The sequence below is a fragment of the Anomalospiza imberbis genome, chromosome 1, assembly GCF_031753505.1.
Source record: "Anomalospiza imberbis isolate Cuckoo-Finch-1a 21T00152 chromosome 1, ASM3175350v1, whole genome shotgun sequence".
Classification (NCBI taxonomy): Eukaryota; Metazoa; Chordata; class Aves; order Passeriformes; family Viduidae; genus Anomalospiza; species Anomalospiza imberbis.
This window is the reverse complement of record NC_089681.1, coordinates 141,616,570-141,644,213: the sequence shown is the minus strand read 5'-3', so window position 1 is coordinate 141,644,213 and position 27,644 is coordinate 141,616,570. Positions and strand designations below refer to the sequence as shown.

The 27,644-nt window shown below is 41.4% G+C and overlaps 1 protein-coding gene across 1 annotated transcript in view; it reads right to left on the bottom strand.

Moving 5' to 3' along the window:
- ADARB2 (adenosine deaminase RNA specific B2 (inactive)) overlaps nt 1-27,644 on the bottom strand; it is a 305,173-nt gene that overhangs the window by 34,254 nt on the left and 243,275 nt on the right. Inside the window, exons 4-6 of the mRNA XM_068173871.1 lie at nt 24,038-24,152; nt 8,334-8,502; nt 1,322-1,473 (exon numbers count right to left, since the gene is read on the bottom strand). Coding sequence (XP_068029972.1) covers nt 1,322-1,473; nt 8,334-8,502; nt 24,038-24,152 — 436 coding nt within the window. The remainder of the gene's footprint in view (nt 1-1,321; nt 1,474-8,333; nt 8,503-24,037; nt 24,153-27,644) is intronic.

Below are 27,644 nucleotides of genomic sequence, written 5' to 3'. Positions count from 1 at the left end.
CATTTTATAAACCCTGCAGATACAATGCAGAAATCATGTCAGGCAAGGACCATATTTCCTTCCTGAATAGGTGCATTCTGCTTTCTTGCCCCAGCAAGCTGCTGTTTCACATGTGAAAAAAAAATTCTAGTCTGGACAGAATAATACCTAATCATTAATAAATAACTTATACAAATAAAAATCACAAAGGAGTGAAACTACTGTCTGATGGATTTGCCTGTGAGGAAGTGAGGTTGTTTGTGTGACCTTGGGTGATTAATTTTACATTCCTGTGTCTAAGCTTCCTCCTCCATCCATTCTTTTGTCTTGCCTGCCTCACATTTAAGGTAGTCAAGGCAAGGACCATTTCTCATGTGTACATTTGGCAGCCAGCACTATGGGCTTTGCAGCACTGTAAAATGCACATATGGGGAGCAGTAGCTGGGGCAGAGATATGAGAGTCCTTGTGCATTGGATCAGGGGGTGACAGGCATGTGATAACAAGGCACTGATCTCTGGGGTCCCCTGCCCCTTGCTGGGGGCATTCCATGTGGCTAGGCAGGGACAAAGCTGGTGCAGTGGGAAAGCAACAAGGACGTGCCTCTGCCATGACAAGCAGGGCAGGGCAAGGACAGGGACAAGCATGTCTGGGGAGTGAGGAGGTGAGAGTGCTGGGTCATGGTGGAGATGGGATTTGTCATCATGGACAACAAGCTCTGCAGGTCTGTTGGGCACACACTGGCTCAAGACCTGATTTATTCATTGGAAGGATCCCTTCCATAAGGGTCTTGCCATTATTTGCTGCAAGTGCAGGTGATATTTGGAGAGAGTGTGATGAACAATCAACTCTACAGATGTGCTGTATCCTATATCAGTGCTCTACTTCAGATTCCAGCTGCTGCAGCCTGTGAAAATGCAACCCTTCAACCCATCCATACTCTGGGAACCCTGAGAAGAGTCTGTGCATCTCCAGTTAGAGCCCTGATCCTCTGGTCCAGCCTCTGGCTGTGGCTTCAAGGATCTTTTTGATCATGAGGACGCTTTCCAAAACACTGATTTACTTTAAGGGTTGAATGTATCAAGCAGGAAATGCAGGGACGTATTCCCCAGCAGAGCCACAGAGCCCCAGGTGTGTGGAGCTGCCTTGCCCAGCTCTGATTTCCCAAGCACCAGTTGCACAGACACACACTCTCTAAAGCCTGTAGTGTTTTTGCCCTCAAGTGAAACACTTTCTGCCAGCAAAGAAAGAGAGCAAGAAGGATCTAAAAAGAAAAACCACCAACAAAACAAAAGACAAAACGCACACAAAGGAGGACAAGGAGAGGGAAGATTTGTCTCTTACAGTCGGTTGTGATTTCGTAGGGGGAGTTAAGGCGCGCGTCTCCGCAGGGTGAAGTGCTCACGTACAGATGGAACAGGATGTTCTCCCGCAGCCTGTAGCCTCCTTCTTTTAATCGCACGAAGATTGATCGCTCCCAGTCTTCTCGCCGTTTGCTATGATCACAAAAGAGGTTCCAGGTCATTTGTCACATGCCAAATCAGAAACAATTTTGCCTCTCTCTCTCTCTCTCCTTTTCTCCCTCTGCTTGTTTGTTTGTTTTTATTAGCACTCGGCATCATATATTTTACCTAGTGACAGCAAAAGAAAAACAATAAGCTTCTCCAGGTGAAGAAACGAGTGAAGGAGGTCAAAACTGCCAAAGGGATTTTGGCTTGCTTACTTAAGATATGTTCTAATGATAAAATGTGGTTTTTTTGAAGGGTAACTCCTTCCTTACATGCATGGATGCATAAACATGCTAATTTTAAAGTGGCCCTGGTGCATGAAAAAAATGAGTTCTCTTGGGCTCTCATGTGAACACATCAGCTCTGCTGATCACAATGCCTAGGCACATGTTTGAATCCCATTAACATCAATCACCACAGCTGAGATGTGTGTACATATGCCCCACTGAAAACAGCCTCTAACGAAGCACCCAAATTTTATGAGCACTGCCAGCCCTTCCTGCTCCCCAGGTGCTGCTCTTTTCCCCTATTCAACCAAGCCACCTACAAGTGCTCCACCTAGGCCAGCAGGGTCCTCTTGGTCACTTGGCATTTTTGGAAATCGGAAGAAATCTTAAGGATGGACAAAATTTGTGTGGGATTTTCTCAGCTGAGTTGAGAAAGATACTTATTGAGATGAAGCTTTTATCTTTGCAGTGGTTCAGCAGCTAGATGGGGATGCAGTGCACATATTCCATTAGCAACAGCTGCCCGGGAGGCCAAACCCTCCCAGTGCTGCCGTTTGCAGCAACAGCACAGCATTAAGACTCTGCTGCTGTGCAGCTCCTCTGATGGGTTACGTTTGGGAAGATATGGATGATTTCTCTGACAGACAGCTGCCTCTAATATGTGTGTTTGGGCAATGGTCATGATTTGAATTCTGAAGGTGAAAATGTGATTGGTGAAATTATGATGAGACTCCTTTCCCTCTGGTGGCCTGGTCCTTCCCTCAAAAACTCAAGACTCTTTTTGGAGGAATCTCTGAACAGAACTGCACCTGCGTATAATGATTTTCCTAGGATGCTGTTAATAAGGCAGAATCCCACCCGTTTAATTCTCTACAGGACAGCTCATTAACCAAGGCGATTTCTGCCTGTCTCTCTGCCTCCTGATAGTGCAAACAGGGGTGCTTTTTACTCAGCCTTTGAGCGAGTCCTTGGCTTTCATCCAGGCTGCCTCTGCCTGTTTTCTCCCAGTGCAGCCTCTGTGCTATTGAAGCTGTTTGGCTGTCACTCTTCCATGGTTTGGGTATTTTGTCATTTCTTGATGCCAGGATGCGTTTGCTGTCAGGAGGAATTTACAGGCACATTAGCTCGTCTGTCAGGGACAGGGAGTCACACCGGCTGCCGAGCTGGGGCTGCCACATGCTGCTCCTTCATTTTCTGCTGGATGTGGTGGAACTTCCCAACTGCACTAATTATATTATCGCCCTGATACAAGCCTCTGAAATAATAAAATCTCTGTAAGTCCTGCTGCTTGGACTTTAGAGCAATTGCAGGTAGTTTTAAATAATTCACTGCAAAATCAGCTGGGAGAATACAAAGCTGTGCTGTCCAAATGCCTGCTATTATTACATTAAATCTCACCAGAGTGTGGGGGGGCAGCTTACAGTACTTGGAGACAGTTGCTATGTAGGGTTGGAGCAGTCATGCTTTGGGCTGGATTTCAGGAGTTCAGCTTCCGTCCTGTTTTCACTGGTCATTGTATTTCACTGATTAACCTTGCTCTCTTACCTCTTCCTGAGCACCAACAAGGGTCTGTGGCCAGTGTGGGTGCCAGGTTGGATGATAGACAGCTGCTCTAAAAATAGTTGGCAGGGCTGGAGGGCAAGGCAGCTTGACCCTCTCCTCCAGCAGGCTGAGGTTCTTCATATCACATAGGGTCCTGACCTGCCTTTGGGATGGTTTTTTAGGAGCTGAACTCAAACATGAGGTTCATTTTTGCATTGTGGCTGAATAGGATTCATAACAAAACTCAGTGAGTATTGTTGGAAAAGAGTTTAGGTTGCAACATCATCTGCCATGGCTTAGTAAAGATTATTGTGCATGGGATGTTTCCTGTATTTCAAAACCCACGGGGACCCAGGGATCTGTTAAAAATGGTCCAGATAAAGCATGAGATGCACCTCTGCAAAATCACCTCTACTCCAGCACCAGTACCTCGTGCCTTGCCTCTGGGACAGGTGTTTTGAACTGTGAAAGGGAAGATGACTTTGCAGCTGTTCTTTACAATGTCCTTTGCACAGCCATACACAACCTGCACAAAGCAATGGAGAGAGGAGCCCACAGTGAGCCTACAGATCCCTATCATTCAGGGGGTGGCATTAAAGTGTCATTTCTGCATACTGGCAGTGGCTAAAAGAGTAGAATTCATCCCTAAACCTTTGCCTGTTACAAATTTCTTTGGGAGTTAGGATTTGAGGCTCATTCAAGTGGAGCATTTAAGAACGTGCTAAATTCTAATCTTTTGCTTAATTTCACTATTCAGCATAACACATACCCATGTTTTTGAGCTGCCTTGAAGAAGATATTTTAGCACACGCTTATGGTTTAATATATATGAAGCATTTTGGTGAAACAAAGACTGACAAGCAGAGGAGCAGTTTTCTCTGCACGTAAATTATATGTACAGGAAGTTTCTAGTACTACGTACTACAAGAAAGAATCCCAGAGAAACTAACAGCAGGCTTAGTAGATGTGTAACAATTAGCTGATTTTCCTGGAAAAAGTAATTTAACTGGACTGGATTAAGACTATTCCTTGCTTTTTATATATAAAATTAACTGTGGTTTGCATCTGACTTGCTGAAAGAGCTTACCTTCTGGTAAAATCATCTCCCTAGCACCTGAAGGGTGCACTACAGCAGCAAGCCTACTATGGTGGTGATTTATTTTAAGGATACTCTAATAATTTTGTTTTTCATTAAAAAAGAAGAGTTGTATTTTCTTTTCTTCCCTTTTGGCCAGTTGATATAAATAATACCACTGAAAATGATATCAATTTTCCTATCACCATTGCAAGAGAATCAGACTCTCGAATTTGTGTGCTTTTTTACGGTGATTCTTAGAAAAAGCTTCTCAAAAGGTCTTTCTTGTCCTTTTGTACATCAGAAAATTTTTGTCTTCTCATCTTTTTTGTGAAAGTCTGGAGAACTGGAGGATTATGGTTGTCATAAAAATGAAATCTGGGAGGGCTAAGGGTTTTAATCACACTGGTTAGAAGCTGACAGGTTTTAGTTGTGCTTTTAGCTTTTATTTAACTTAAGCTATAGACAATGAATTGTTGAAAGTTTCCGTTTGAAGTATTTGTCACTCTTGCTTCTTAGAGAGGATAAAGTTCCATTTCTGGAACTCTTTTCCAAGAAAAGTCAGGAAAGTCACACCTCTGACATTTAGCAATAAGAAGAGAAGGGGAAAAATTAATTTGCATATTGCTGCAACGTTGGCTTGTGGATGGAATTGTCCTGCAGCTTAAATATATGAAGAAATTGCAGTATTCCCTTTTTAGAGAAATGGAAAAATAATTGCCCCAGTACATGGCAGTTCATCTCACCCACAATAGATACTTGAACAGGTCTGCTGAGCTCCACCTCAGAGATGCCCATCTCTCTCCACTGATGATATAAGGAGCCTTGGGGATCTGGGGAACACTTGACTGCCAAGAAGTAAATTCAATTCAGTGAATCCCTGTCTCATGGCCATTAATTTTATACCCTGGCCCTTGCTTTTTCCATCCTGCTTGCCCTTGCTCTTAGAAACCTTCATGCCACACTCAGCCAAGTATGAGTTTTGCTTTCACTGAGCTCAATGATAGAATTTCTAAATTCTAGAAAAGAAGTTCCTTTTCAAAGACAGCATCACACAGAAAAAATATTTCTTGCACTGGAAGTTCCTGAAGTTTGAAATCCAGCTGCAGAGACTACTCTCAGCAAGTAGTCTTGGTGGGAGAAAGGTATGTGGAAAATAGGAAATGTTCTCCACAGAACAAACTTGCCTGTTCCATAGTGAATGATGGAAAAATTAAGTTCTTTGAGTCAAGAATTACGTTTGGGTTCAGTTCATTTATTACTTTGTACAACAGTTTCCTGACCTAGGAGAGGAGTTTAATTTGGGCTAGGTTAATGCAAATGCATTACAATAACTTCGTGTTCCCCCAGGCCTGAGGTGATAGTGTACGTGTAGTCATGGTGGAGCTGAGCTACCATGTCAGTCCTAAAAACTCTGTCCTTATAGCTGTGTGGCAACATCATGTGTTTTCTCTGTGAAAAGAAGATGTCTCTCTTTTTTCCAGAGAAAAAGGAGTAAATATGATTTCAATGTGCAGAAAATGTATTTTTTATTTCATTTTGAACCCCCCATTTTGTCACCACAGGACAAAACTCCCGATGATGGCAGAACACTGTGTGTAGTAATAAATATTAAAATTGAAAAATATATCACAACACACAGTTTTGCTTCTCCATGGACTTTAAGGAAGCAGAATCTGATTTGATAGTAACTCCAGCCCTGTCATTCAAAGGTGGTTAGCCTTGACAATTTTGGTTGAGATTTTTATGGGTGTGTGCTGGTCAGGCAAGCAGTGGTGCCTGGTCTTGGCTGAACAGAGAGTGATATGAAGTTACTGTGAACAGAGCTCGTGCTGCACTGAGGATTTTCTTAACAAAAGGCTGTTAACATTGATCCAAATAAAGCAATAATATGACTGAACATGTTAGGGAGGTGGATCAATACAATAGTTTAAGATACAGTGTTAGCACTTTTTTCCCAAGAGACCATAGCACAAAGCAAGTACTAGGGCTGCTACACTGCTGAAAACATAATAATTTAATGTAAACTTGAAAGCAATTCAGAATGAAATAGAGAGAATATTGTTTTTGATTAAACCCTTCAATGCTCTTGTCCCTCTTTGTTAGCCAAACCCATGTACTCAATATACTCTCTTGTCTTCAACTCCAGCCTGAAGTTAAAATAGCCATTATTCCTGTTATTGTTGCTTAGGTGCAACGGTATCACAGGTGCTCACAAGAACACACAGTCCTGCTTAGATTAACCCTTGTGTCTGTGACTTAATGCAAAACCTTCTGAAGTCAAAGAAGTTTTTGCACTGAGTTTAATGGCCTTCAGAAAAAGTCACATGAATATGCACTCAAGAATGAAGGGCAGAAAAATGACCTATAGAGAAAGAGGTTTTTTGTTTGTTTTCCTTCATTTCTTGGCTCCTTCTATATAATAAATGCCACCTCAGCACCACTTCTGCTTAGTTTTCACATCATAGGATAATTCAGGCTGGTAAGGCCCTTAAATCTCTATCCCAACCTCCTTCTTAAAGTAGTTTGACAGATTGCTCAAGGTTCTATGCACTCAGATTTTGAAAATGTCCAAGATGAGAGGGAGACTGCACAAGCCTTCTGAGTGATCTGTCCCACTGCTAGCCTATCCCCATGGGGAAAATCAGTCCTCATACTCACTGAGGCTGAGCTGCTCTTGTTTCAGTGTGTGCTCTTGTCTGTCACCTTCCCACTGCACACCTCGGTGAAGGTGTCAGCTCCACTGTGTTGCTTACTTGCTTTGCTGGCTCTGCCATCCCACCTGCAGGCTGACCAGGTCTAGACCTGTCAGCACTTCCACACAGCCCAAGTGCTCTGGCCCCTGAGACTCTGGGCAGCCTCTGCTGAATCTGTGTCAGATGATTGATGTCTTTCCTTTGGGGCACACAAAACTGCACATAGCATTGTAGATGGGCTGTAATGGGTGCTGGTTAGAGGTGGATGCACACATCCCTTAGCAGACTCTTCATACGTCCCAGGATCCTGCTGACCCTCTCTGCTCTTAGGCACACCACTAGCTAATGTCCTGGTTCCTGTCTGCCTGCAAGCCCTGTCCCCTTTCAGCAGAGCTGCTCCCCAGCCTGTATTTCTTTCCTTCTTGGTGGCAAGGAGGAAGGTCATTCCTTCTTCCTTGGTGTGGGACTTTGCATTTGTCCTTGCTGAGTTTTCTGTCAAAGTTCCTGCTGGTCCAGCCCTCCAGCCTGCTGGGACGACAGACCCACTCTCAAGCACAGTGACTGGTCCTTCCCACATTTTGGTGTCCTCTGCAAAGCTTATAACCAAGCACTACATAACCTCTTCCAGATTGTTGATAGACATGATCAGAGAAAAGACAGTATTCTGAGGTGAGGTATCCCACTTATTACCATCTTCCAGGCAGTGAATGACCCATTAGCCATTTAAATGGTAACAAGGTGGATTTGGCTGAAGACAAGAACAATAATTCCACTGTAATGATTCTACATGCTATAACATTTTAAAACAGCATAAAGAAGGAGTAAGTGATAGCATCTTGCACTTTGGCACAAAGTTTGCTGTGCTGTTAACAATCATTGGTTCTGTAGTGAGTCAATGAAGACATTAATGATCAATAAATCACTTCTTTGAGATCTTTCAGCAGCAGCAAGGAAGACAGGAAAATGGCTGCATTAAGCAAAATTACTCCCTTCAAGTCTCTGGTCAGTGAATGATGCTAATAAGCCTGCACGTAAAGATTTGTACAAAATCATCAGGCTTCATAAAGCCCAGCTTTATGAGTCATATCTAATCGCTACTGAAAGAGAATCAGCTGAAGTAAAGCAGCTCATGACCCACACTTTAGACTACTTAACTCTCCTTTTTTTTGGTGCAGTGTATTGTTCCTTCATCACCTAAACACTCAGAAAAAATGACATAAAGAAACAAATAGTTCAGTTGTCTGGAGGATGGATCTGTTCCACTGAAGGCCATATAACAGCCCCCAAAAATCAACAGAATTCGGTTACCTTAAGTGTAGCTCCAGCTGTGAGTAGAGGAAGTGAACAAATGCCCTTCTTGCCACAATTTCTGCATGGCAGTCGTTGACCGCAAGCCCTTGGTCATTTATGTATTCCCCATTTATACATTTGGTACCCGATGACAGCACAATAACCTGAGCTTGCCTGATGTCCAAACCTGTAGGAAGAAAAACAAAAGTGCTGTGAAATTGCTGGGGGTGAGTATGATACCATGATTGTTCAAGTCCTCACAGCATACACTTTAATGTGGCAGCCAGATAGCCCTAATGGGATGCTTGTTAAGGTGATGATATGGCCTTTGGAATATGCAGGAATCCCACATCTCTGTGTTATTAGAATAATAAGGTCTATATTTCAGTCTTGCTGTTAATTCCAAGATGAAAGCTCGCCATGAAGTTTACTTGTTAAATCAATAACTACATCATAGCAGAGCATAAGCTGTAGGGAGGTAATAAAGATCTCCTGCCGTGCTGATAAATGGCCAGGTTTTTATGAGCTGTTGAAGACATTTTCTGGTGGGAGCACATACTCCCTGTAATGTTAGGTTTCATTGCTGTTGCATTCTAAGTACTAAAAAAATTGAAGTAATGCTTCTGGGGCTGCTCTTTTTAAAAATAATGAAGAAAATACCCTAACAGATTTGACTTTCAGCCCAGTTTCCTTTCAGTTTCTCCAAGAGCAGCTACATCAGTGCTCTTTTCAGAGTGGTCTCTGGGATGGAGCATTTATCACTGAGACCAGCTTTGTTCACCTGTTGCCTCTCTACATAATGTTGATGGCAGTTGAAAGATGTCCTTTACTTGGTCCAGATAGACACTTTCTAGGAATAGATCCTAATTTACTTGGAGACAGTTGCAAACTGCTTAGAGACTTCAAGGGGACCTGGGTTTCCCCCTAAAACATAGCTTATTCATCCCTGTGGACAATTTCAAAGTAGAATTTAGAATGAACTGAGCCCAAAATGAAATGATCTCTTGAGAAACTCATCTCTGGGCTCATCTCTCTGAATACCAAAAAGCAAGAGAGCAGCTCTTGGGAAAAATAAGTTTTTTGCCTGATAGATGCTTCCTCTAGAAGTGACAAAGTAGCCTCTGAGTGTAGGACTGTGTTTGACACAATGGCTGTGTGTGGGCAAACAGCTGCACAGTACAGCACAGTGGCTCAGATTGCTGGTGTTGCTCTGCCCAGGTAGTGTCACCTGAGATGTCCTGCCTAACGTCTGGCTGCAGTCTGGGAAGTCCAGGAGGCTCTACACACTCCCCATACATCTCACATGGAAATCCATACAGAGGCTCAGTGAAAACACACACCCATGTTTAGGTAACTGAATCAAGACCTCAAAGTGTGACAAGTCAGTGAAGAAGACAGGTCTGAGACTGCAAATACCCATAGGAGGAATGGAAACAATATTCCCATGGGCCATGGTGATGCTGTTTCTATGGTATTACTTTAGCTTTAGAAAAGCTTTAGGAATAATTTTATAGAGTCAGCAAAAATATTTTTTCCTCTTAAGAAGTCTATTGAATTGCATAAAAACTGAAAAACTGCAGAGATTCTTTTTTGGCTTGGCATGTTTGGGGCCATGTTCCCTTATAAAATCTATTGGTGTTAAATGACAAAAGTGTTGAATGGAGAAGGAGATAATATTTTAACAGAAGGATTGGTGCTGCCAATGATTTCCCAGTTAGTAAATACCATCAACAGCCCTTCATAATCTCCACACAGCATCGGGACTAGTAGTGGATGACATGTTGTAGCCATGCTTAATGAATATAATTGCAAATTATATCAAAATTATTTCATGCCTGTATCAATACAAAAGCTACATCAGTAATCCAAAAGGTTTAGTAGTAATGTGGCATTGCATCATTGTGGCATTTGTAGGAGTGGGGTAAGTACTGTGAAAAATTCAGTTAATCCCATCTGAGCCCCTGGTTATGAGAGTTTCATACAGAAGTTGTTACAGGTACTAGTGACAAAGTATACATCATTGTATGCCTGTGCTGAGAGCTTAATCTCTATTTGTTACTATAGATGTGGCCCTAAAAAAGTGTTTTGGAGTATTTATTGGGGAGAAAAAAAAAGAGCTGGAAATTTTGAAAACCCAAGAAGTGAAGATGGGAACACATGGGAGAAATGGAGAGGAGAAAAACCCTTTGTGTTTATTCAAGTTTTATTATTAGGCAAAAAGTTGAGGTGGAAAAATTACTCATTCCCTACAAAGAAATGTGCTTATAGTCTGTACATTGAAATTGCTTTGCTTTAGGGTCACTGCTTTCATGAGAAGAATAATAGGTATCTTAGATAGTGACATGTCCATCTAGTTAACAGTGTCTTTCACATGGATGAACATCAAACATTTCATGGGCCACTGCCTGCCACTGAGGTGTTTGAGTCCCACTCAGCATCTCAAAAAGCAGTGTATATTTTCCTCAACAGTATGTAGTATTTTCCTTGGTTGGAAGGTCCATGAAAAGCATCAGCTATTTTTTTCTTCTATTTTATTTAGAGATAGATGTAGATACAGCCTTATTTACCTCAGCACAGCAGGAGTACACCAGGAGGCAATTCCCTCCTACAGAAACTTGTGAGCCTCTCTGTCTGCCCCTGAGGACCTCTGTCAATACTCCTTCTCAGGGCAGAGAGACCAACTGCTTCCTTCTCCTAACATTAGCAAGCCCCTGGTGTACCTCCTCCTCTCCCCCTTCACCTCTTAGCCAAAGCACCAGGCTCTGAAAATACAGAGCAAACCACCTGGGTAAGCCCTCCTGCTCTCTGGGATCTACACCTTCCTCACTCCCCAGCCAGCCCACTACACAGTGTGATGTCTTTTATTTTTTCAATCATTTTATTCACAAATAAACTTAAATCTTTTTCTCCTCTCAGATGAGGGTAAGCTGATGAATGCATTCAGGATTTTCTGTATGGTCTGGATTTATTAATAAACAAAACAGAAAGGTGCCCAACACCTATCAGATGTAGCAATAATATTAATCCCTCTGATGATGTTTGCTTTCACAATGTCCACCTGCACAGCAATAGCCAGTGTGCTTGGGGTTTTCATGTTTGGGTGAATTAACTCCATATGTTGGCTTCCAGTGATATGGGGCCCCAGTAGGTGCCATGTGTGGACACAGCCTGGGGTGTTTGCCAGTCCTGGCAAGGTGCACGTGTTTGCAGAACATCACTTAGATGTTGCCTGGGGCTGGGAGGCAATGGCTTCCAAGAATTTGCAGAACCAGTCTGAGTGTTAAACATTAAAGTTCTCCATGTATTTTCCATTTGCAGTATCAGAAAATAATCCATGCTCCTCTATGCTCAGAAATACCCAAGAGTTATGTCTCACTGCTGTGGCACTTGGAAACCCAGGTGTACATGACTTATGCATTAGCTCTGAAATATTTACACCTCACTGGGGAGCCAAATGGAGAAAGTGATCTGTGACCAATGTAGCACTGCTCAATGCTGCCTGTGAGGGCACCCAGCATGATGAGAAATACTTCCAACAACCTGACGTGTCCGCTGTGTTCAGGAGCATACATGCTAACAGATTGTCCTCTTGCATGCCTTGTTTGGTACACACACAGAGCTGGAGGTTTATCCCCTGTGTAATGTTTGATATTATTGCCAGTGAACATGGGAGGAATTTTTCTCTGAGAACAAGACATGATGCTTAGCTGATGAAGGCAGATTTTAGCATTGACTAATCACACTGGCATTTTAGGCAGCATTTCCAGCTCTGGAGCCTAGATATTTGCTTCGGTGATTCAGAATTAATAGGCACTTCTGTACATTTGTCTATTTTGCATTAAACCAGTAATTACTAACTCTTGTTATTAATGTTTACTTCCTATTTTATTTTGCTTGCAGAGTACTTCAAATTTCTCAAGCAATTTCTATTTATGAAAGTCAAGTTCCCTCACAAACACTGACTAATTTAACCTCAGACATGTAGCAGATTCAGACTGTGCACATCCTCAAGCCATGCCTAGGAAAGCTGTGGCTTTGTGAGTGGCAGAATCCTACATGAACAGTAACTGGCATCAACAGCAGTATGGCACCTGCTCTGCTTAGGGATGTACAGGGGGTTTGACCCAGGACAAAGATTGCTCCCCACAAGACTCATGTTCCTACTGAGGGAAGTCAATCTCAGGTGAAAGATCCAGGGATGTAACTGCATCCAGGTTATTTGACAAACAAGGAGAAATGGGCTACATGATTATGACCTTAACTCCTGACCCACTGATTGTCAGAGTTCATGAGGCATTTCCTACCCTCACTGCCTTCTGCAAAGTAATGTTTGAGGAGACATTAGGCTAAAAGTAACTAGTGAACAATTTATAACAGACACTTGCATTACGTTTCTATTATTTGCCTAAAGACATCTAATAGTTTTCAATTTGGAAAGGAAACGGAGCAGGGGAAAGGAAATTGGGAAGCTGTGTCAGCATAGTGGCTGGGTCCTGGCTAACACCCTGTTGAGGACAGCTACGAGAGCAGGGAGGGAATTCACTACATTTTATCTTGACAAATTCTGTCAATTAATTAGTTGCATTATAAAACAAAAATGTACACATAAATGGCACATTGCCGTTGACCGCATATCCAGTCTAATGACCCAGTGGGGTAACAATCCTTTTTGGTGCTCTGCTGGAATCCTGAGCCCACCCTGGGTCTAAGAAGCAGGAACTCGTCTCACAGCCAGGCAGGGAGAACCTTGAACCCCAATGTTCATTTTTTGTCTGTCAGTGATTGTGCAGACTTTCACATCATAGCTGAGCTGTTGAAAAAGAAACTGGGTTTTATTATAAGCCATTTCCACTTTGCTGACACCAGCAGGGAGATTCATTTCAGCTGTTCTGGATAACTAGAGTTTAGATGTCCGTAGCTGAGCTAATTGCTTTAGATTCTCTTTATAGTCAAAGGAGGGGAATTTTCCTAGGAGGTGATTCATTTGGCCTAGTTTAGATATTTGCTTTTTGATAGTCTAAATTACATCTCAGTATTGCCAGCTTCTCTTCATGAACTCTGAAGACCTATAGACAGCCAGAAGAATAAACCTTTCTACACTGTGGAGATATGCTCTTAGTAAGATTTCTCTTCCAAGCAGCAAAATACTGATCAAAACTCCCCAAATCATAAGAGGGCAAGCAGAAAAAATCTAGGGCCTTTACATTTTCCCCCCTTCTGTTTAAACTTTGTGAGATATTTTTTCAGCTTTTTTCCCCCACAACAATTAAGGATAATTGTATCAATGCTAGTATATTCAAGGATGCTCATTTTCCCTTGAGCTGAACTATTACACACAGGAAGCAAACAGGGCTATGTGACCTCCCAAAACGCCAGGCCTGCAGCCACAGAGCTTGTAACAGAAATGCTTCAGAAAGATGTTGACAAAAGAGAGAGCAAGCAAGCAAAAATATGAAGGTTTGCTCAGCAGATAAGCTGGATGTGGAGAACTGGCAGACATCCTATGGACTATGGTTGAGAGCTGGGCTTTTAGGTCAGTCGTGGCCATAAACACAAAATGCCTACACCCACCTGCTTGGGGACACAGCTCTACCAAGAAAACAAGTGAGTTTTGGCTAGTCCAGTCAATGCTTCCACTGATTTTAAAAGAATTATTCTAGTGGGCTATGATCATTAGGACTTTCCATAAGAATGAGTTTTTAGCCTTGCATATTTTTGTGTTTGAAAAGGAATTTCAAAATCATGAGGAAATCGCAGGAGGTGTAGACTGGTACCTGCAATCAGCAAACTGAATCACAGGCGCTGTGCATCAGAGAGCTGCAAAATTCAGTGAGCCTGATTCACACAGAACAGGATGGAGTTTACAACTGCTAATGCCAGAATACAACTGGGATCACACTTTGGTTTCTCAGCAGCTGGCATGACACGTAGAGAAGCACCAGTCAGTATGCAAGTGACTATTGCACTGCATGTTTTAGACCCTGCTAGTGGTAGTGAAATCCATCTTCTTTTTCAGCATGACACTGTGAAGACAGCTCACTGCTCAAAATATATTCATTTTAAATTAGAAAAAAAAATAATCAGGAAAATCAGGTTTGATTAATTAAGAAAACCCACACCTCTTTTATTGTGAGGAGACAACTTACACAAAATGCAATGCAGTAAAAAGGAAAGCCAGAAATAATGATAGTGTAACATCAGCCCTTCTGAATAATTCATGGGATACAATTTCATGTTATTTTAAATGGTGCTGCTTCTCTCTCTGATAAGCAATAATTTTATGCTCTTTCTTTACCTTTTTTAACAAATCAGTCAAAAGGATTGTCTATTGTTATCTGAAAAAAGTGTATTTGGAATAATTTTCAAGGCAGCTTAATTGAGCTCTGATCACAGAGGAGGTTTTTTTTTTTTTTAATACCCTCTACTCACACTGAATAAGTTCAGGTTTCCATTTCAGGTTTGTTTAGGGAAGGAAAATTTCTTGATGTTACATAGCACTGACAAGTCCTGCATTATTTTCTCTTATCTTCTTCCCTGGCAGCCCTATCACATTCTTAGAATGGCTTTAATTTTGTAATAAGAGATAGTCAAGACATGAAAGGGCAGTGATGCTGGAAAAGCTGTCTGCAGGGATGTGCTGTGGGCACGGTCCTGCACCCCACTGTCCCAAGGCAGATCCTTGATCCTTGTGCAGAGCTCTGTGGGCACTGAGCTGCCAGGATGCTGCCTGCCACTTCAGGAGTGGGCCATGTCCCACAGAAAATGCTGCCAAAGAGGCAAAGAGCTCTTCTCCCCATCTTCTCCCTCAAAAAAAACCCAAAAAAAACCAAAAACAAAAACAAAAACAAAAACAGGAAAAGGACATATTTCTCTGGAAATTGAAACCATTGCCCCTGTGTTAGTGCTTACATGAGGGGTAGGTCTATGGTTAGAAATGAGGGGTGTGTTTACCCATGTCATCAGTCCATTTTCCCACAACTTGGTGATGCATCTACAACCCCCTCTATTCTGAGGCTTCAAGAGGAGTGAAATCAAGATCTGTGTGCAAGTAGGGAGCTGAGGATTGAGGGGCTGATGTGTCACAGAGAGCTCTGCTGTCCCCAGCTCTGCATGGGGAACAAAACCACACTCATGACTTAAAAAAAAAAGTAGCCATAAGAGAAGAATATATATATATATATATGCATATATCAATCCACAGTGTGCATTTATCTGCTTGCCATAAAGACTGCTGCAGCTCATTTTTTTCTCTCCATTTTATATCGTACCTGTGGTAGCAATTGTGGTAATTTCAGTGACAAACAGGAACCTGTGACTGCAGTGAGCACTCTGGCTGTAACCCCTAGCTCGCACTGGATGTCCCAAAGAACATCCCTGAGCTGGATGGGAGTAGGTGATGTGAAGTAGCTGACTAAAATATGGGAAGAAAGAAGCATGTTGAGGGCTTAGGAAACGGAATGGCAGAAGTCTGAACAAAAGGCAGATACACAGCCAGCAAATAATAGGAACAAAGAAGTGGCTGGCAGTGAGGTTACAGATATTTAGGGGTATAATTGAAATAGTCTTTGAAACACTAGACTTGCACAGGGATTTCCTTTCCTTACATCAAAATGTGGGTTATGTGTGACTGAATATATTGTATTTTTGTGGAAAGAGAGGGTGTAGAGCAGGTCTCTGTGAGCCTCATATTTTCTTCTTTATTAATGTGCTGAATAATCCTCCCTCTGACTGTGCTGCCTAGGGAAAGCTATTCTTTTCAGAGCTCTTCATCTTCATCAGTGAAGGAGCAGGGACAGAGTCACAGTTCTCTCTCCCCTGATCTCTGACCCCCTGTGCTGGAAGCAAGAGCCAGGGTATTGTCTGACAGTGGCCATGGCTCTCCTTTCACAGTAAATTTTGCCCAAACCCACGGGGGTGTGGAGGGCACTTGTAAATAAGTTCCAAATTCAGTTCCTCTGAAACAAAAATCCCTTTCTGACACAAGCCCATTTTGTACTGTTTGATCACATCATGGGATGCCTGAGAAAGGATTCTTGTGCTAATCCATTTTGCAAGATAGTTTTGTGCAGGTCTTTCCATTAATCCTCATTCAAAAGATGGATTTCCAGTGCAGAAAATAATGGTGACGAGGTTGCCCAAGTGGAAGGGAATCAGAAAACAAAGGCAAGGCTGCTGGGGGCTGCAGAGAAGAGTGACCCAGCAGGAGAGAGTACAAAAATTGAATATGCAAACTGTGAACATGGTGTGCTTGTTTCTGAATATTTGAAAGGTACAAACCCCAAGGAGAGAAGTGGGCACTAAATTTAGAGCAGCAGAACTAAGGTCCTGAGATGACATCAAAGAAAATAAAAGTCAGGCTGAATAACTGGTGAAAATTATTAACAATGAGATCCATTAGGCTAGAATGGTCTCCCAAGGTACTTTTGAAAGCCCCATTGTTAATTGATTAATTTAAATCTAGACTGGAAAGAGCACTTGGGAACAATCTTATGCTTGCAGGGAAATGGACTGGATGACGTAGTGGACTCTCCCAGTTCTAATTTCTGTGGTCCATTTCTTCCCTCCCCTCAGTGGACCAAAAGGATGAAATCCCATCAGCTTTGATTCTGAGGAGTGTGGAAGGAGACAGTGCTGTGTTTGTGAGCACCAGTGCCCTTTACCTTCCCTTCCTTTCCTCAATGTGGGCTTTGGAAATCCAGAGAGGGAGGAGGGTCAGCCAGCCCAGGCATGCTTCACTCCCTTACCATATCCTTGAGATTTTTAAAAAAAACCTGAATTCATAGTGGCAGTATCAAAGTTATTTGAGGGTTTTTCCTTTCATGTGAATTTGAATACTCTCCTCAACAAGAGAGCTTGCACATAATTCTTAATTTAAGAGCAAGACTGAATTGCACTTTCCTGCCATGTCCTGACTGCAGATATCTGTGTTTCTCTAATAAATGTTGTGCCACTGATATTTCAGCGTTAAGTAAATTGACAGTTTTACTTACTAGCAAGATTCTAAATTACAATGAGAAAGAATGAAATCCTGAATATGAATTTTGGCAGTTAAGCACAGGACGAACTTAATTTTATGTGGGATTTTCTTAAATTGTATTTTTTAATATTCTTTGTTGTACTTGCATCTAAAAAGCATTTTCCTATGTGTTTTACTAGGTTGTTAAAGTGAAAGCAAGGTTTTCCAAGCCTTTATTCGCCAAAGAAATTTCTTTTTTTACCACTCTTGGTATTGACATTGGGACAGCTTCCAGTTTGCCTTATCACAGAGCAGAATGAAACTCTGACCTTGCCAACTCCTTGCTTGACACACTTAGGAAACAGAAGTGCCTATTTTTAATTTCCATGTTTTATGCTAATTACTACACCCATCCTTGTGCCCAATGCTTATATGTGACACAGAGCCAGGGCCTTGTCTGCATCCAGGTTTTGAGAGGTGTTTATTCAGAAAGATACTTTGAACAGCGGGAATGGAAAATTAAATCCAGAGACAGTAAATGTTCAGAGAGGTAAAAAGGCTCAGTGTCTGAGAAGAGATGAGAACCAGAGTAACCGATGGGGAGCTGAAGCTGCCCAGAAGGCAGCAGTGCAATGTGGTGAAGGCACCTACCGCTGCTTCAGCTGGTGAGCAATGAGGGACTCAGTTCCCTTCCCATTTGGGTCATTTTCCTGAGAAAGTGCCTAAAACTGCTGATATGGGAGGGGTGTTTTGTCCTCTTCTTTCTGAGCCTGTGACACCAAAGAGCTGAGAGGGTGGAATTAGGTTAGACAGTAACAGAAATGAGAGGCTGTGTGTGTGCAGGTTGGGGCGCTCATCTCCAAAAGTGAAGCTCTGGTTCTGTACTTACTCCCAGCTGGTGTGTGCATTTCTCCCTGGTTTTTAGTGCAAAACATATAACCTAGTCTGGAGAGTTGTCCCTGAAGCTGTTTCTTTCCTACTCTGTTCAAGGCTGCAGGATTGTGTCCCATCTCATATTTTCTATTTCTAAGTAATCTGTCTTCAACTACTTTCTGTTCCTTAGGCCTTGTTTGACAGAAATGATGAAGAAACACTCAAAGTTGCTCTTGTGGGGAAGTCCTCACAATGCCTAAACCCAGATTTTAATAGAAGTGATGGCTCTGGTGGGGCCAGAGTTTTAACTGCAAAACCTCAAATATCCTTTGAGCTAGAATTTGGAAACCCAAGTCTCTTGAGCTGCAGGAGTATGAGATTATGCCCGTTATAGGTGCACATTACAAAATCCAGGAATAGAAATGCAGCTGTAGAAAAGGCATAGTCTTATGGGGTTCAAAACTATTTAGAGAGAATCTGAAGATTATTGGTTTAGGGTTTATAAGCAGAGGAAACCAGATTTCTGAGGAAGAGGGACATACATGATTCCTAACTACATATCTGTTTACCTCTTTTAAATCATTTTGAGAGAAACTGTCATCTACTGGTGAAGTGACAACCTTGGCATAGGTAGGAAGTCAATAATGTTTACAAGAATGTCAAATGACTTTGTGCCATGTCCTTGAGAGCATCAGACAGCAGTAGGTGAAGAGACCTTCTGAGATCTTTAAAAGGATGTCATCGGTTTGGGCACTCAATTTTGATTTCAGAAGTTTAAATTCTCATGGAAAAACTGAATCTCACAGGGACCAGGCTTTTAGCATCCACCTAACTATGCAAATAGGATCTGTGAGCCTAAATTCCTCCTGTGCCTCTCTTCCTGAGGGAATCTGCTCTGGACACTTCTCTGTAAATTGTTCACATTTTCTCTAACTGGTTTGCCTACTCGAGTGCAGCATGGGATGGAGCAGATTGGTACTTTACATATGGCCTGAGTGTTCTACTGTATTCTACTGCTTTGCAACTTTCCTACTCATACTGAGGATTCGAAATCAACTGGACAGCAGTATTTCTGATTGTACCTAAATGCCAGGCTTTGTGAATCTTAATGTGACTGGAAAGATCCATGGAGACATATTGTCAACTTTACTTTTTTCTGTTATTCCACTTAGCAATGATTAAGATCCATTCCATGAGATATGGATGATAATTTCCCATCTTTTATCACAGCATGAAATTTCTATTTAGGGCTCTTTTGTCCAGTTCATCTTTATTTCACACAAGATAACTGAGAAGACCTCCTAATTTGCTTTTAACATCAAAATGATTGTCAGCCTTAAAAAAAATATATAGAAGTGAGAAAATTGAAGCGAGAAATCAACTCATAATCTTTTTCCATGAATGTTACACTGCCGTGAAAAGGACTGAACTTTCTTAATGCTTCATTTTTAACAGAAAGAATGACAAAAAGTTCCTATCAGTATTTAAACTGCTAAGATTTGTCAAACACAAATGGGAAAATTGTATTTAAATAGCGGTTTCATTTTGTCCCTAATGATTATGCCAGGGTTTTTTTTTTTTTTTTTTTTTTCTGCAAAGAGGACCTCAGCAATAATAGATCATCTATTTACTGAGTGACAGGAATTCTTTGCTGTGCCTGGTGATTTCAGGTAGAGCAAAGGCCAAGCTCTCTCTGTGATGCCAATAAATAGTGTGACTGCCATCAGTCTCTAGATCACAGCACACAGTGTGAGGCTCACATCTCCCACCCTGCTCTGCCCTGCTCTGGGACTTCCTACCTCCCAGCTCTGGGGGATGGGCAGCACTGCCACACTGTCCCCTTAATGCCCTGTGTGCTGGTAAAGTGAGCTGACCTGCCTAGTGACTGTGGTGGGACCACAGGGGCTCCTCCTGTCACCCCACAATCTGTGACTCTGGGCATCAGGCGCAGAGGTATGTGAGACTGCTCTGGTTTTGCATTTGTTGCCTTGTGTTAGAAAATAATAGCTTGCTTGCCCTTCATTTTTTCTAATGTGTCAACTGACATAACAATAACAATAACAATTGTGAAAACTACTTCTATCTGAAAACTTTTCAATAGAAAGATACAGCAGACCGGTGAGTCAAAATAAGATGTCCAAATTGCACCTGAGAGACAGAAGGATGGGGAGCTGGTGGGTCATCTTTCCCTGACAACAAGAAACATCAAGAAACAGCTGCTGCTGAAATGAAATATTGGTTGATCCTGGCCAAGAGCCAAACACCCACACAGCCTCTCGCTCATTCCACTCTCCTGTGGGACTGGGAAGAAACAGAAGGAAGGCAAGACTGATGCATTGATATAATGATAGTTCATGGTTGCTTGGCAAGACAAGTGCCATAAACCCAATTATCTCCCCACTTCCCTCTCCCCAAATTTTTACTGCTGAGCAGAGTGTCCTATGGCAAAAAATACTTCCACCATCAGCTGAGGATGCCTGTCCTGGCTATGTCCCCTCTCAGCCTCTTGCTAACCTCCAGCTTACTTGCTGGGGATAGGGCTAGGAGAGACAGATAGTCTTTGCACTGTGCAAGCACATAGCCAAAATGTGTTATCAACTGTGTTTTAGCCACTAATGTAAAACATGAGGAGGGAAGATGACTCCTTGCATCACATGATGCAAGTTCTGAGCTGATGCCTTGTGTTTGACATGGTGTTATCCAGAATGTCTTTTCCCCAGGTGAGCTGATCATCTTAATTTACCATGTGTGAATTCATCATATCTTCAGAGAAATCAGCAGATCTGCTGTGGAGAGTCAATGTGCAGTAAAGCATATAAATATTATGCTACAATAATTATACTTATTGTTCTACTTGAAGATAGTCTCTGGATTGTAGCTTTCTGTATGAGGAAGACTTGAATGCACTTGCTTGTTAAACAATTTTTCTTAGAATTGATCAAACAATTTTTGAGAGAACAATCTTCTCTGAGTGTGTTTCAACAAAATTAGAATATGTTAGAGGACTGGCAGATTTCAAATACATTTTAACATTATACATTATAACTATTAAATAATTGACTTAAACTCTTCAATCTTTTGAAACATTTCGTTCAAGATCAGTTATGTGAGTTTTTTAGTTATTATTATATTCAATTATTGCATTACATCAGCTAAGATCACATCAGCTGGTATCTAGTGTGGTAAATTGCACCTGCCTAGGCCAATATTTTTAAGATTTTCTTGATGTTGGCTAAACAACTAAACTTACTTTCACAAAAAAGCATGGAGATTTTAATTGTCATCACAATTCAGAGCAAAGCATTTCTAAATGCTTTGGACTGCCTGTTTCACTGACTAGCAATTTATTACTGCAGAACATTCTCAGTCCGTCAATAACATAATTTTCCACATTTTTTTCTTTCTAACACGTTGGAATTTGCCCCGGGTGCTACAGCATAAGTCAATTACAGTGGCCAAACATAATTCTCTTTGGTTTCCCTGGGAAATTGAAATGACAGAAAAAATGTCAGAGTTCAGAAAAAGAGAACCAATCTAGCACACTTCTTTTTTGTCTGTAGAGATCTTGCATTATCTTAACAGCAGTTATCACAGAATCCCATTGTGCTTTTTGCCAGCTTTGCCTGGAAACTGTACAAGCCCAGATAAATCTGCTTCTAGTCAGGATGACAGTAAATTGAAATGAAGCTAAAAACAAATCAGTTTTTGTCACTTATGGTACCGAATGCAACAAGACATTTCCAGATTTGTTTTTGTTGATGTCATTAGTAAATTGTTTGCAGAGATCTAAGACAGCTTCTGCCTTTTTTTTTTTGTTAAAAACACAGGGAATTGGTACTCCTTTGAGTGCTTGATGTGGAAAACCTGCCTGTGCCATCCTTGAAAAGCGTGTGTCGAGGACCTTGCTACTTCTGGGAATGATAGTGAAGAAGAGACCACAAATCTACAACTTTAGTACAGAAAATAATGACACAAATGACAGATGATTCATCTTGCCTTGGTTGGCTGAGATTCTTGTGCTGGAAAGAACTTATATCTTCCTGGAGAATATAGTAAGATAAGGCTGTTTCTAGCTTTGCATCTTCTGTGAATCACCTTATATCTGTAATTTTCTTTTCTGCGTTCCACAAAACCAGTGAGATATTGACAATTTGGATGGCTGACAGATTGAACAAATTCATGAGAGGGAATTCAGAATTGAAAAAGAAGCCTTGAGGGAAATAGTTTGTCAACCTAAGTAAAATTATACTTTGTCTTAATGCTGACTAAGAGGAAATATGAAACACAAATTTGTAAAATCCCACTAAGGGCATGGGACCCACCAAAAGAAACAAACAGCATAAGGACACTTTCAGCCCTTCCCTAAAGAAGAGACATAGACAGCCCCAACTGCCCAGAAAGGCTAAGAAAGTCTGGAAGTGCCCTTTTCTTCCCCTAGTACTGCATGCACTTAGCAGCCATGACTTTGGGAATTATGACTCCTTGCAGTCGCTGTTCTTCTCATACATTGTGGGTCTTTAATCTGCTTCTTTGGACATGTAGAAATAAGGCTGCAGTGGCTCAATCATGCTTTATAAAGCTGGTCTAGACCTGGGCTAAAGAATGTAGGAGTAGCTCCTTGGCAAAGTAGAATGGGATGAAATTCCTACAGGCATTTCTTACAACTCTTACATTGAATAAGTGTAACCTCCCCTGTGCTCACCCCTACATGTGATTAAAGCAACAGTTCTTGGCTCCTGTAACTTAGCTTCTCATAAAAAATATATTTAAATGTTCTTCCTTGTGCTTCTGCTTGGAAAGAGCTCCTCTAAATAAACTATAGCACTTTGTTTAAATCTGATGAAAGCCACAGTCAAGAAATCTGACAATGACAAGGCAGCTGGTATGCTGGGTCTAGTGTGCATCTTTCACATCCCCAAGTCAATCACACTTCCTTTTTATTTTCCTTCATACTGAATATGGTTACTTATTCTTTTCACATCAGAAAGGAGATGCTCAGCACAGAAATGTTATCTGCATTTAGGCTCTGTGGTTGGAAAAGATCCATCAGAAAATCCTGTCTCCATCCTGCTGTCTTGCAATATTCACAACTGTCCCTACTGAACCTAGCTAATGTAATTGTTGAAAGGAAGGAGTGAGACAAGCCTGGATGAATTATATATGCCTTTCTCCTCCGAGCTTATCTTCTCATTTCTGTACTGGACGCACTGCTCCATGTTTCAGAGAGAGAATGAAGTTTATGGAAGCATCTCCACTGCTGACATCCTCATAAATACTGAGGTGCCCCAACTGAGGGGTGCCTGCAAAGAAGGACTATCTATGCAAGTGTTTCATCAAATCACTGAAGATTTCCACACAGTGTCAATCAGTCAAGTCTTAACATGAGTGAATACCAAATTTTGGCCCTGCTGGTCAGTATAAGTATTTCCCCTGGTTAGAGAAGAGCAGAACTAAAATCACACATACTCTGTGTTTGTTTCTTTTAACTGGAAAGCACATTTGTTTCTGTTGCCAGTCTAAAACAAAATTTATGTTGTACAACAAGAACTTGGTGTATTCAGACCTAAGAAAGTAATTAATAAATAATACTACTTTTATTGATAACTAACTCTCTCCCCCATCTGTAAGGAAATGAAAAATCATAGAGGGCTGCATTTTGTCCTGTAAACAAAGAAACATAGCGACATATTTACGAATAAATCTTCAACTCTGTTGCCAATATTTTTTGTGTGAACTTACTTGACGTGTAAATATTTAATGCTTCTTTTCACTGCATTACCATTCATTTTTCTGTGAGGGAGTAAAGTCCTCCTTCAGTATTGTGAACCAGGTAAATAATGTATTACTTAGTCATGAAAAATGCCAGAGGAAAATAAATGAGAGGGTATCTTACCTTTGGTCATCACAATGCCTGCAAGAGTTTTGTGGCGTGCATGCATGGAAGTGAAATTGTCTGTCAGTTCCTGGAACTTCTGTGCCACCATTTGGTATACGGAGTCAGCGAAATCCTGAAAGAGACAGTCAGAAAGAACTTTTTCACTTCTTTGACTGAGGAACCTGGGCATTTCTGCAGATTATCTACCTGATATCAGCTGCTGAGAGGTCCACTTTAGAATTAAACACCATCTATCTGAACAAAGATAAAACAAGTATCCCTCCTTTGACTTTCTACATCATCCTCAGAAATGGCAAATTAACTGCATGAAAGCCAAGAGACCCATATTGACTGGGACTGGGGGTAAAGGGAGAGGATTTAGTTTGTTAAGACATTGGTCCATCACCAGATCAAAGGAAATTAAAGCACTTTATTATAGTAAACTAGAGAGGTGGACCTGTGTCCTACAAAACCATTTATTTCTGTGAGCCCTCTGAAAATTTCCATTAGCCCACTGAAGACTGATAGCTGAGTTGAGGCCTGTTTATCAGTAAAAACCACCTATATCTGCAGTCAAAGTGAGTTTTTAATGACTCACCGCTACCAAGGCAAAACAATAAGCTCAGGAGTCTGCCAGAGGAGCACCATGATATGTCCTGCTTCTATCTCGACAGGCACCGGGGTGATGGGGAATCTTTGCTTGCATATCCTGCCAAAGATGTTGCTTGCACTTCATGGGTGTGCAGTGGTCTGGGAGGGACTGGTCTGCCGTGTCTCTTCCTGAGCATGGCATTTTTTTGAAAGGTCAAATTTTCCCATGGACTGGGCACTGGAGAGTGTGTGGTCTGAACCCTCAGGTGTGAATGAGTCCAATCACCAGGGACAGTCTTGTGAACCCAGTTACTAAAACAGAGCAGATTAAAAAGGTCTAAAAAGTGAACTCTGCAGACTCTGCATGGATGAGCATGAACCTAAACCAACTCTGGTGCTCCTGAGAACACCACGACTTGGAATGATTCCCTGCTGCAATGTTTGGTATCTTTTCATTTACTTAATCTCTGCATTTTGTTTTGCACCGAGCCTCTCAAGCATACATTAGAGATAAGTCAGTGGAACACTCTTTGTGAGCATGAGTTGTTCTTAAAGTGCTTTGCAAGTCTGAACATAAAAAAGTAACATCCAAAGGATTTTTTTTCAGATATACGATTTCTTGTAGGGAACCAAGCTGTAACCAAAAATCCTTCTGGAAGCAATTCCTGGGTGCTGGAGCTTACTTTGCAGCGCTGACAGAGACCTCCTGGCAACTTGAAATCTGGTTTGCCCCAAGTGATTGTGCCTTTGTTAGGAGGAGTGGCTCAAGCAAGCAACAATTCAATTTTTTTCTTCTGGTGTTGGGATATGCTGGGGGATGTATATCTCCAGATTGATACACCTGGGGGAGATCCTGGTAAAACAGGACACCTTTATTCACTTGGTTTCATTAAGTGTGTTCGTGACACACATGGAGGAGAGGCTGAGTCTGACACACAACTTCCCTCACCCTGAAATACCCACAGCCACATGGAAATGAGAAAATGTATTTAAGAAGATCACATTCATTCTTTTCCTCCCCAAACTGTTAATTGTGATGAAAAAAGATTGGAGTAAAACAGTGTTTTAAACTGGGAGAACACACAGCTATTTCTCAGAGGAAAGCAGGTTCTAACTCACAAATATCAGTAATGCTACTGCCATTAAGTGCCTCTGCAGGCTGTACACCATATGTTTCTACAGTTTGTTGTGGAAATTCAGTTTAATTTTAAAACATTATTATGGTAAGTATAAAAAAATCTAATTAAATAAAACATAACAACACTTGGGCAAACTCCTTTTCATAAAACCTGGAATATTTTTTCTGTGTACAGTCCTTGTCAGTGATTGTAATTTGCTCAAATACATAGAGGATAGGATTTCTTTGACACAATAGTTTTTCTTTGTTTCTCTAAACCCAGCTTTCCAAGTTACTGTTCTGGGAACAAACCACTTGCCCAAAATACAGTTTACTATAACACAGAATAAAATATGCAGTCTTGTTGCAGAAGAAGAAAAGAGGCATATAAAACCTTTCTGGGAGATGCATGCAAAATTCCACACTAGAATCAGATGAAAACTAAGAAAAATTATCAAGAACAGTTTGACAGTTCCTAAATGGAATTTCGCTTTCACTGCATTTATACCTCATCTAATCTAATTGTCCACAATTACCATGTGAGCGAGGTACTGCTCATACAGTGCTTCTGAAGGATGAATTTTGGGTCAATTCTCATTTGCCAAGCATCAAGGCACCCTTGTGATATAAACGCAATTACAGTCGCTTTACAGATGAATGAGTGAAGGCACTAAAAGGGTGAGGGACTGGTCCAGGGGAATAGCACAGAGCTGGGCACAGCCAGGTGTTCTGATTTCCTGATGCTCTGGTTAAGTGCTCAGTGCTGGAACACTGCCTGTCTTTCATAATATGAAAGTTTGTTTCTCAACTTGTTTTCCCTGCTGAAGAGTGACTTCATCCATAATGAAAAACTAAAGTGTATTTGCAGGACTGATATAACTGGGCCCCATATGGTGGACTGAAAATCTGATCAGCTTTATTTAGACTAGAAAGATTGGGTGGGGGGGGGCAGGGGGGTGGGGGGAAAAGTGTCTCAATAAAAATATCTGCACCATCATTTAAAAAAGAATCAAATCATAAATGTCATCTGCTGCAGTACTGCAGTCCAATCCATGTCTGCATTTCTACTGTACCGTCCAAATCTGCCTCCCTGGGCATTTTGTGCTCATTAAGAGTTAATTAGCTCAGAGGCACATACAATTCCTAAAAGAATAATTTTAAAAATGCTAAACAGAACAAATAACTTTTAACTTTGGATTTAGAAATTCCCCATAGTCAAAGCTTTCTTTACTTTATTTGGCAGTGGGTTCCAAAGCCTGAGAGCAAAGAGACTGACTAAAGGCGAAATAACGACATGACTTCAGATAACATATAAGGGCGATAAGAAATTCAGCATTTGCTGATATCAGGGAGTGACCTGGGACATTAAAGAACAGCAAATCCATTAAATATGAAGCCTCTTAGCTAAAATAAGTCAGGCGAACATTTTTTTGTCTTGATTCCATTGCCTAAAAGGATGCCAGTGAAACTCATGGAAGCAGAGGAGTAACAAAGATGAATACATGTAGAATCCTGGAAAAACAACCAGGAAGAGTGTCTAATCTGAGAAATCATTTCCAGGATATCATATTGCCCTAAATTTCCTAATAGATATTACAAAGTGAAAGGGAAAGGAGGAGAAGAAGCAGTTTATTTTTTCAGATGGAAAAAAAAAAAAAGGAAGAGGTACATGGCTCAGCCCTGCAAGAGATTTGATACTCTGAAGATTGCTCCTTGTGCAGCATTAATTTCAGACCTTTGAATACCCTGGCCCTCTAAGTTGGCCTAGTGGCAGAGCTGGGTGTGGCATTGGGTTCCTCACCTTTACCCACCCATGCAGCACCCTGCCTTGCCTCTAGCACACACCAGAGCAGCTATTTGGCTTGACCTAGCTCTGTGAAATGAAATCAGTGACAGCATTTCTGCCTATTTAGAGCC